General features: G+C 35.8%; 1 protein-coding gene across 3 annotated transcripts in view; it reads right to left on the reverse strand.

The window, feature by feature from the left end:
- Positions 1-675: 675 nt before the first annotated feature.
- The window catches only part of LOC139981366 (uncharacterized), a 44141-nt gene continuing 32704 nt past the window's right edge, over positions 676-12112 (reverse strand). For all 3 annotated transcript variants that reach the window (XM_071993706.1, XM_071993705.1, XM_071993707.1), the window contains exon 13: positions 676-5386. In XM_071993706.1, coding sequence (XP_071849807.1) covers positions 5227-5386 — 160 coding nt within the window. In that variant the 3' untranslated portion in view covers positions 676-5226. The remainder of the gene's footprint in view (positions 5387-12112) is intronic.

Raw genomic sequence — 12112 nt, forward strand, 5'->3', positions numbered from 1 at the left:
TTCCCCACACCCCCTCCCCCCACATCCCACCCCCCATGTGATTGATATACCTAGTATGACAAGTGTCAGGGCGATGAAAACTTGAGGAAACGAATCTATTTACTGTTATGAGTACTTGCCCGTTGATCTTCATAATAAGTGAGAAAGTCTTAGTCTGATTAATTTGAAATTTTAGTAATAATTAATAATTCGTCAGATTCCAGACCAGATGGAAAAAAAGTATAGAAAAAGTATATTAAAAAAAGTAACTGCCATGCATCAATCCTAGGACTGAACAGATAAAATATGACTTGTTGTTATTATTTTTTGATGAAAAACATATGACCTTTGAAAGGAACTAAAATTAACTTGAGGATGGACAGACTAGAAGATAATAGGGAACTGAAAACAACAAAGAGCTTCCGGTGGTGTCTTTGCAACCACAAATAACTGTGGTAAATGACTGTGTTTGTAAAATATCTGTAAATTCATAATATTATTATTATCAAAGGTGTATTTTACATGTGACTAATATCAATGGTATGGACTTGCTGCCCACTCAAAGATGTACTCACCCAGACAAAACAAATCTTTATGTTTTGGTGAAGTTCTTCATCATTTTACAAGAATGAGAAATTCTGAGTCAGTCAAAACAAAAACAGAATGATAAACAATGACGAAGCCAACAACAGCAGCAATTTTGCATATTCATAGTTTTTAATGGTTCATGCTTCATACATAACCAACAACAATTAATACTAATTAATTATATTCTTTACATTCATTTTCCAAATGGATAAAATTTTGGATATTCATAGGTTTTTATTAATGTTTCATGTTTCATACATAATCAACAATAATTAATACTTTACATTCATTTTTCAAATGGATAAAATGTTTGGATAAAAAAATTTCATCCTTTGCATACTGTAATGCTAATTGTGCAAAGATTGAAAGAAATTGCACTTTATGCTTACGTAAATATATATCAGAAATTTCATTTTGCAATAAAAAAAAAAGAGTAATATTATTGAAGGTATTTTCTTATGTTATAACGAATTGCAGACAGGTAAAATGGAAAGACCATTGAACTCAGAAATCTGAGAGGTGTTCTTAACAAGGAAAAAGAAACATTTAAAACAGAGGATTATCTTTGGATTACAAACATTACATAGAAATAAATCTACTTAAAAGAAAACAGCAAAGGAAAAACTTACCAATGGGTTAAGAACTGTGTTATAAATAGACATACATGAAATAAAGTCTTCTAATTGGAAGGCAGTCAATCATTCTTGAGCTAGTCAACGTCTTTTGTGACATTAATACAAATATATTAAATATAAAGAGCATTGTACAGGATTTTCCTAAAGCGGCATTTTGCATCCTTTTCTATGGTTTTTCTCAACCTCACTGATTCCACGATGCCATGACATACATAACTAGCTTATCTATTCAAATCTTACTTCAAATGGTGGCATAAAAGTGGAAAAATTTACAACTTTCAACTTTGTTTTTCTTGAAGGTATTTTCCGTTGGGATCCAAATAAACTTCGCCCATAATATGAATATTTAAAAGCTACAAACGTCATTGACTAATATGTAATACAACACCATGCTTGATTTGTGTAGATTATCTATGGCATTTGTACCAGGGAGCTGTTAGAGTACCAGCTCGCTGGTTGTACCAAGTTACCAACTAGGCGTTTTGAATCTATTTTTAGCAACGGCTCATAACTAAAAACCTGCATCTCTGATTGGTTGAATTCAAACTAGTGGGTTGGGGGAACTGTAAGCGATTAATATTAAATGTGTAATTTGCAGGAGGACACTTTTCCCATTATCTGCAAATGACCTGAATTACTCGCCAATTAACGCTTTTGGCATGGAAAAAACTTGGCTAATATCTTAATTTGCTGTTTTGTGATTGATATAAGTAAAAAACTCGATGGACTTGTCAAACAAGTGGAAAACAGCGACAAAACGCAAAATGCTGCTTTAAGATAAAAAAATCCCATTCTTACCAAACAGTAGGTAACTATATGCTTGGATGTATCATTGTAATAAAGAAAAACAAAATCTGCCAAACATACAATGCCATACACACTACAACTTTTGCTGTCATCGCAATTAAAAAAAAAAGAAAAGTGCTGTGCTTTTGTCCCAACTTGCAAAATACTAGTAGATAATAAGTTCATTACCGAGAAAAATATACAGAAATATGCGCATAGAGAGATGCAATATTATTTCAGGACAAAGAAACGGAAATTTGATCAAATAACGTTTGCTTACGTAGGTGATTGAATTATTTCCAAGTAGCTCAATAAACGCCTACTACTAAAATGATAAAGCAGATTTTTTAGCTTGGTGGGATTTTTTTTAGCAAACTTTACAAAGTATAGCTTGAAATAAGATAAGGAATCGAAGAAACAGATAAGGCAACGCCTTTAGAGTTTTTTGTCAAATAATGGCTTTATTATCGGGAAAATAATTATAAATTCAGTTTTCTTCTGAACATTGCATTTTCCGGAGCCATTCGCATAGTAATGTCACTCATATGGAAAAAAAAAAAAAAATGAGTATTTTTTTAAACTCTTACTTCACTTTTTGTAACGAAACTCGACTCGTCAGACCAATGAATTATATTATTATTATTATTATGTTATTTTAGTATCATCGAATAAGCATGGAGAAATTTATCAAAATTGACTCAAAATATCAGATGCACTGGTACACATTCAGCCTTATAGTGCACTGTAGTGCCCCAGGAGGTATCTGTTTGACATGCTCACACTTTGGTGTGTGGATGTGACAAGTTACCAATGACCAGGGGTTAAAGTCTCAGTACCGTTTCTACGTGTTTGCCAAATTTAAACTTTGACCTTTCCAGCTAACTGCACTAAAAGCTCAGTGAAAATGACACCGTTCTATGCAATTTCCATATCAATATTCAATATTTTTAATGAGTTATCTGTCGTTAAACATTTTGAGCTGAATAAAATTCGCCAGATTTATTAACCAGTCCGTAGATTCTACAAACTTGTATCAAAATTTGCAAGCCCTGCCTAACAGATCATGCGCCAATCAAATCTCTCTGTTTTGTTTATGACCGTTAGGTCTAGGACTACTCTCATTTTCGTGGCTAGCCTGTGGTAGGTTCTCTTGAATAGTATCTTTCTTTTGATCGATGTAGCTTTCAAAATTGTGTCATTTCCTTTCCATTGCAATGAATAGAGAGGTGTTTTCAGACGTTTCCTCCATGGAATTGGGTAAATCGTTCGCGCCATAAGGGCAGCAGAAAATAAATATCTTTCTTTTGATTGCGAAAGCTTTTCTCTGTTAAACCAACATGGTCAGAGTGCATTTAGAAGAAGAAACATTGAATCTGCTTCAGAAATTTGTTTTCCGAAATTCATCGGCAAACACGTATTGAATCTTTAAGTGTTGCAAAGTCTTATGAGGGGGCCTTGGCTCAAACAAGATTTTTATTCCTTCCCCTGTAACATTCGTTTTTTTTCTATTTTTGTTTATTCACTCCGTGCTAAATAATGATGTTACTCTGATTATGTTTATCCTTTCACAAATACATGATAAGCTACTTCATTATTATTCATATTTCTTTATGATAATACTAAACTATTATATAGAAACCGAAATCAAGACAAACATATAGTACTCTTTGCCCATTATGTTAGTAGTGCTCAGCAATATAGCTTATTAACATGTCATCAATTAAAATGTGAAAACTAGACAGTGGCCATGTTGAGATTCTTTAATATAAGAAAATCAAAATACTTTGTGGTTTAAAATAGTAATTCATCGGGAAGGTTAACTCCTGTTTAATCATACTCTGTCCAGCCCAGACGGAATCCACCTTAGTTACATCAGTCATCGAATCAGTCAGATTTCTACCACAATTTTATATCCATTATCTGTCATATTTGTAAAACGCCTTGTAACAACAAGAGTGAGTAATCCAAACCTGACAATGCTTTTAATCTTTCACCTGTACCATATTACAGTCCTTCAGCTGAAAAGTTTGTGATAACTTAATGCTCCCCCCCCCCCCCCAAATTGGGACAATTTTTCCTGTACTGTCACGTCCCGCTTCAGAGCACTCGAAGTGTCAGTATGAGCAGTACGAATATAATGTGTTTGTCAGATAAAGGTTAGGAACTGTATGTAAGTCTTTCAATATGAGTGCTTTGAAGCATGATCATTGGGAGGACTGCTGAGAGAGGTATTAGCATGAGGAATGTGTCCCAACTGGCTGACCTCAGAAAGCAACTTTTTGAATTTGGTTACCAATTTTACTTAAACTACCGAGCAAAACTCCAAAATCACACTACTATTGAACAAGCTATTAAGATGCTTGTTTCAATCTTTTCTCCGCCAAACTATGGTTCATAATTAAGCAATTAACAGACTTGATTCATAATTCAACATTCTGTCATCGGGATACTATTCGTATAGCAGTGTAGAACATGTGCACAGTTGAAACCCAACATGGAAAATTCTGGGACTTTTTTACTCCTCTATTTGAAAAATAATTCTTGGGCAAGTCAAGCTAATGAGATTTTATTGATATGAGATTTTGGTCTGAAAACAGTTTTTCTTACTTTAATAAAAATGTTCCAGTGTTTTGTCATTTGATTTACTACACAAGTGACAGATAAGAAGAAAGGAAGCACAATTAAAGAAAATAGAAACAGAGTAAAGAGCAATAGTAAAATACAAAACCCGTAAAGATATGTACATATCATTATCAAATTGAAAAGCCCTTCCTTTTTTCGGGTCTTTTTATATATTAGCTCAAGGTTATGGTTGAACTTTTGTTGTCGGACAGTCCTTTTCATGACTCGAGTTGAGTCAACTAGTGACTCCACCTCTGGTCATATTATTTACTCTGCACATATACTGAAACACTTCATGAACCTTCCTCCTTGACACTTTATAGTTAATATAATAGATGATTCATATTATAACTGAAAGTAACATCATATCAAAACTTACACAACTATGTAAGCTTATCCAACTATACCTAAGGGGGAGGGGGGGGGGCAGATCTGTAAAAATTGACTATTGTTGGAGAATGATTTCACATAAATAAGAAAACAGGATCAAGAGAATTAATCACTCCCATATCCCTTAATATAAAAATCAATGTGCACTTTTATCTCCCCCTCCCTTTTCCCCTTTCCCCCGTCATGGCCCAACCCCCCTTTTTCTCCCCCCTTTGAGTTACTCATCTTAAAGGAGACCCCAGCGATCTCCAAGCATCACTTTGACCTTCCCATGAGCCTTTGGGTTTGTTGGCTTGGTCAGAGATAGTCCAGAATCTGATGACAATATATGTTGGAATTGTTGGTTGCCAAAATCCTGGTCACCAATAACAGTTGCTGAACCAGTTCTGGAAAATGAAAAAAAAATTAAAAAAATTAAAAAAAAGGCAAAAGGCAAACAGATCAATGCTAAAAATATCAAATGGTAAGTTGTAAAATAAAATATCACAAGACAACCTTGCAGTCTCTCCAGGTTACAAAATTTAAATTCAAGACCTAATACATGTACCTGCATTCAGCTATTAGCTTCGAAGGCACCAAGTTTACTAGTACACTAAAGCAGGCACATGTGGGTGGGGGAGGGGGGCAGAATGGTTTCTAGCTTACAACTTCATATTGGGTGGATAGATCCAATTTAACAGATTTAGCTATTTCTGGACGTTAATCAATAACCATGAGTGAACCATGTTGTACGTTACACAAATATACATCTGTACACTGACTGTACTCTTTACTGTATAAAGGACCATGTCCAAAAAAATAAGAATAATTATAAATAAAAGCAAGCTGCAGGAGCTGCAGCTAGAATATCACCTTCATAGATTCAGCATCAAGATCAAATGATAGAAATTTATCTCCGCAGGCTAGCAGTGCCTGCCATATTTAAAGTTAAAAATTCAACCTCAACGTAAGATCCCAATGGTTAAAGGACTAATATTGACAATTTGCCTCTCCATAATCCAATTAGAGTAGATATTTAGCCAAATTACTTTTGAAAAATTGTTAAAACAATTTGTTTTTGGTAATTATCACAATTTGCTGGAAATACCTAAAACTTCGGACAGTTTTGTTGAAAACTTGGTAAATCCAAGCCAACATAGATAGAACACACCCCTCCCCTCCACCCACCCTACAATTTTTTTACTAAATTCCTGATGTGCTCTAAGCCATATCTGATATGTATGAGACTGTGTACTGTTGATTACTCATGATTTAACAACATGCATACATATAACAAACGTGTTTTCCTTTTACCCAGATCAAATAACCACCTGAGACATTTTAACTGTAGAGGAAGTTGATCGGCCGAATCGTGCGAGTTGGATTCCACTGGGTTCTAGACCCAATGACAGAAGCAAGGATTTTCTTAAAGACACCATTCTTTCATAATATTTCAGGGGGAAAAACTTTGACACAATTACATCAACGTTTTCTTGAAACTCTTAGATATTCAACGAAAGCTACTGACAACATGTAGTTAATCAGACATTAAAACATCAATACGATACTCAAAATTTTCATCCTTCATTACACAAACACCACAGAACCCTTATAGATGCCAAGTCACGGTACATACCAAGACAACAGCGGTCTAATCGTTTTGTTCTTGTAGTGTTGTCACTGTATTGACAGTGTTTAAAGATATAGTCATCCAATTTGTAAGTGTGGTTGTAAAGATTATTCACAAGAAGTGCGCTCATCGTGTGTTTTGTTCAGCAAATGTTTGCAAACAATGACTATAATTCGAACCAGATATGACAATGGCAGAGCAGAAACGATCCTGTCACCTAGCTAATAAGTTACCACACCCTTCTGGTCAATCCTAAGAACTGTCAATCACGTAACCTGTGGCAAAACAGGAACCACAAAGTGGCTCACAAACTAAACTCAAATCAAGCTTACTGTCTTTGAAGTAAACCCAGATGATTGAAATTGCAGTTTGGGATTTTAAAAAAGTTTCGAAAGTTGAATAAAAAAAACGAAGAGAGATACATAGAAAGCAGAAGGCAAAGGAATAATTTAACAGAAAAATGTTGCCAACTAAATTATTAAATTAACATTTCTCAATATCTGATAATGATTTAACAAGATGGAGATCAAACCACCAGAAGATTACTATGGAAACATTATGCAATTTCTAGCAGAAAAATTGGGGCTATATTATAGATGAATTTTTTTAATTTTGTGTCTCTTCTGATGCACACTTCCAAACTGTTTAATGGAAGGTTTCTGAAGCTTTTAGCAGGAAAATGACCAAACAGCCTGTTCTTTGAACTTCTACAACAAAACCTATCTCACATTTGAGAACTCAAGGATGAGTGAATAGCTCAGTGGTTAACGCCGGTACCTGTCAATCATAAGGTCCCGAGTTGGAGTCACTACAAGATTAATGTACAGTATGTCGTCCAGTTACAGAGTTGTTGACAATTGACAATTCATTATCATGGATGTTAAAATATGAATCTACGAGACTGACTTCGGTCAGCTTGCGGCTTTGATAAGCAGATGATGGCTTCTTCGCGAGTTCCTGCTTGCAGGAGGATCTAAAATACACACATATACATACATAGAAGGAGGATCTGACCCAGTAAGGGTGGATCAAGATTGTAGGGTGGATGCTTGCGTATTCAGGATCAGAAGCTGTGATCTTATCTTCCTTTCGAGGAGGATCCTGATCCCACAAGGGGATCAAGATCAGGGGATCAAGATTGAGGATCAAGATTGGGGGACTCCTGATCTTGGGTTACTTGACCTCACCATTTTCTCATAAACCGGCACAAGAGTAATATACAAAGATACAGAACAAAGCCCTCACAGTGCGTTATAAAACAATCGTCGTGACCTTTCTGTGATAGCTTATTGTTCTCTGTTCGTCGTCGATCCACCTCGGGTTCTCAAATGTTGACGCATCAGCGGTTTGTTTTTATTGCCTCTCCGAGCAGAAAGAGGTCCCCAAATGCTCCTTGCATTCTCAAATGTGAACAATGCTCTTGAAACTGTCGTCTACTTAAATATCAAGTCGGCCGTGACTGAGGGATTGTCCGGGGGATCGGTACGACTCGGCAATTTTTACCTAGAACTTGCCTTAGTGATTCACTGTGATACTGCATTTTCACCAATAATACAGGCTTAGGCTTCCATATGAGTTGCACCAGGTACCAAGTATTCCTAGTATGATGTTATTGTTTGATTTGTTTATTTTGTAGATTTTCTACTTCTCTATTAAACAAGTCTCTTTGTCAGAGATTATAAAGTGACTATTATTAGTCTCTGCATGTGACAGGGTGTGAATTAGTCACCCCTGCAGTACCGGCTGACGACAGGCTCAGTCAGCTCCAACAAAATATATATACAAGATTTATAAACAAAAAATGCCTGGCCAAGTATGAACACTCATCACCACATGAATAAATCTTCTTTGACTAAGTTGTTTTTTTCTCCCTTTTTTTAATTTTTTTATCTGGTGTCCATCATCTGTCACATTTATGTTTCTTTAATTTACTCTTATCAACTAATGTTTCTATGTTTTTTTTAATTATTTTTTATTATTGTCATCTTTCATGAGGGTAGTCCTGCTCAGTGCAGAAGCACTGCTTTCCAGAGTAGCCCTCAACAAATGTCATTTGAGCAGACACCTTTGAAACTGGCTATCTTGGTAACTCAGTTGTGATGGGAATGGTGGTGGATGGGTAGTTTTTGGTCAGGCATTTGTGTGTTGGGATAGAGTATACGGGGTGGTGGGGGTGTTGTTCTATTTGGGGGGGGGGTTATATTGCTTTTACATACTGTAATATTTCTTTCTAATACTTTAATTATAGGGAGTAAGGCACTTCATCAAGTCTCTTCAATCACTCTCTTCTTACCCCCTATTATTGATTATTGTGAAAATTAAATGCAAGATGTGAGACACATATAGATGAAATGAAATTGGTCAGTCTAGTCTTACCATCTACTATAGAACCTTGCACAAGGATGCTACTTGGGTGGTGGCGTAGGAGGGGATGAGAGTGGATTACATGGAGCCTGGTCCCATCCCCCACCCCCTCTAATAAAAAAAAAATATTTAAAAAAAATAGTAATATGGTTGTGATATCCAGATACCCCACAAAATTATGTTTTATAGGTCATTAGTGTTACTGCCAATTCTAATCTATTAGAATGTTCTACAAGTCTTGGAAATGACTTTCTGGGGGTTCCACAGACTCTCATGTTATTCCCAGACAATAAAGTAGTGTTCAACTAGACGGGGATTTCGACATAAAAGCTTACTTGTTATAATTGTTGAAAATTTAATGGAACAAACTTTTTCCAAAATTGCAATTAAAAGAGAGAAAAACAAGAAAGAAAGGAAACAAGTAATATAACAATAATAATAATAATAATAAGAAGAATAAGCCGCTGTTATTTTTACGACGCTTAAGCGACCACAAATGTGGGAGAAACCTGCAAGGGCTTATGGATTACAACTTACACTTCAGGTGGCTTCCAATTCAACATTTAAACTCAAATTTGGAATCTTTTCAAGTTTGAAAGTCATTTCTGATGGGAAAACCGTAGATTGCTCTTGGATGAAAAACCCACCTTACTATAATGACCCGGCCGGCAATCGAACCCGAAACCTCCCGATTGCTAAGCCTCATATAAGGGAGTGCAGGCTATTAAAACCTAACCCATTCGTTGTAGACCTGTCTATACTGCAACATAGGGGAGAGAATGTGTAGTCCCAGGGAACAAAACTGTAAAGGCTATATCGTAGATCTTGACAAAAATGTGGGGAATTTTAACAATGTAGGGTAGTCTAACCCTGACTAACCCTCCTCAATGTTTGATTCAAAGAGTTACACAAAGCTTGCTTGTTATAAAGACTTATAAAAAAAAAAATTAAATGGAACTTTCAATAGAACAAGCTGAAAGGTTACCAGCTTTGCCCCCATAGAGTATCTATGTAACTTTGATTTGGGTGAATTTACTGCCAGGGTTTTACTTGTTTGGAGACTACTGGAGCTAGGGTTATATAGGCTTGCACCCACTGCTTGAAGGTCACTCATTGACTGGTTCCTCAAATATGCTAGCAAATCAAACAATGGTCTTTGAAAGCACATATATGAATTCAAGATATATTTTACTGCTACCCTCATTTGCATTTTGCCCCATTGTGACATATACATCAAAGTAATTTAATATAAACATTGCTGACTGTCACAGAGATCCTGCACTGGGAGACAGAGGTGGGTGTGGGGGGGGGGGTGGGGGATCAAAGAGGACATGCATGGTCCTCACACCTCACAAACATTTCAAAGTAATGATTTTAATCCAAGTTTCCACACCACTGAACATGAAGACTGTTCTCTAGCATTCCAACCCAACCCCACTTTTGTCCAACCTTCCATCCAGAAAAGAGTATCAATCGCTACACGAAACTAGGACAGGTTTTTTGTAGAATTGTAGCAATTATAGCATGATAAACTTTTAGGGAATAATATTGATGACTGTTGAAGTTGGTGGATTTACACTTTGTTGCTTCCTTCCTGAACAGATTGTTCAAGAAATGTCTTGATTATCATTACACACTTCATTTGTAAAGCAACTTGGCTCCATTTCTGGGGACAAACATTTACAAACTTTGCTTCCTTTAGCTTCCCCGTGAAATTCCCTTCAAGAAAATGAAAGCAATGTTCTACATGACATACTATCAAGTATGAATAATTTGTGTTTTTACCCAAAACTTGCAAAGCAGCTGGGAAAACTACTGTAGCTCTACAAATTCATATGATTATAACAATAATTTCTGCCCTCATTTTTGTACGAAAATTAGTTGGATGTCGGGTATAATGTTACCATGCAAATAGTTAACGACTGCCTTGAAAATGGTCATAGAAATAAAAGCCTGTTCTCTTGACCATTAATGCAACATTCTACATTGACATGATAATTTTACATTTATGACGATTAATACAAAATAGCCACAATGCATTTAAATTACAACACAAACAATATTATGGTTTTGAAATAATATCCTTTCAAGATATTCATGGCTCAAAAATATTTGTCTACCCAGGAAAAACACACAACTATTCTGCAAAATGACAGAAATGATATATCAACTACTACTAGTTACTGAAAGAAAAAAAGAAAGATATAAAGAGCAATAAAGAAAGTTAACTAACTTAATAAATTTTGAAAGAAAAATATTAGTCCACCCAGAACAACATACAAATCACCCCCAAAAACGACTATTCTGCAAAATGACAGAAATTTTATCTCCATTACAAAAAACAAAACAAAAAAAATTTACTTAATAAATATCAAAAGAAAATTATTTGTCTATCCAGGATAAAACAAACACAAATTATCCCCCAAAACCAACTATACCGCAAAATTGAAAAAAAAAAAATGGTATTATAGGAGATCAAACAGTAATTTTAACTATTTTATACCGTAGCGAAGGATTGAAGGAAAAAAACTGGTCCCTGGTTAGGGCCTCCAGCACTAATTGTATTGCCCAGCCCCCACAACCAACAAAGGATGACAGACTCAAAGCAGACAAGGAATCCTTTCTTTTGAAAGAAATAATTGTATAAACCTACAATGGGTCTCGGGTTAAAAATTGTCAGTGGGTACTTTCTGTAGACTTCAGAAAATAAATCTCTCTCTTGGTCTTTAGATCATGGCTGAGATGTTAAGACAGCCCAATCAATTTCTGGCTTCAAAAACTTTTCACTCTTTTTCTTTTCATTCCATAAGATAGTGGAGGGACTGGAGGAGATTAAGAGATGGATTAGGATCCCAGGTTGATAGGTGTCCAATGTGGACTGGGTGCAGCAGAGTAACCCACCTTGGAACTTTATTAAGAAAGGAATTTAAACCAGTGACCTCTGGGTTACAAGCCCGGTCAGTGGCGGAGCGTCCATACAGTCAGGGAGGGGCGGATGCCCCCCCCTGACGGACTCAAATGGACTGCTGGCGCCCTTTTCAGCTTTTTACCACTTTTTACTTATTCGCGATTATTGACTTTTTCATTGCGCTCTCATCAACCTATCGACATTTGTCACATTTTGTTGGCGATGACACCT

This window comes from Apostichopus japonicus, chromosome 15 (assembly GCF_037975245.1).
Source record: "Apostichopus japonicus isolate 1M-3 chromosome 15, ASM3797524v1, whole genome shotgun sequence".
NCBI classification, from domain to species: domain Eukaryota; kingdom Metazoa; phylum Echinodermata; class Holothuroidea; order Aspidochirotida; family Stichopodidae; genus Apostichopus; species Apostichopus japonicus.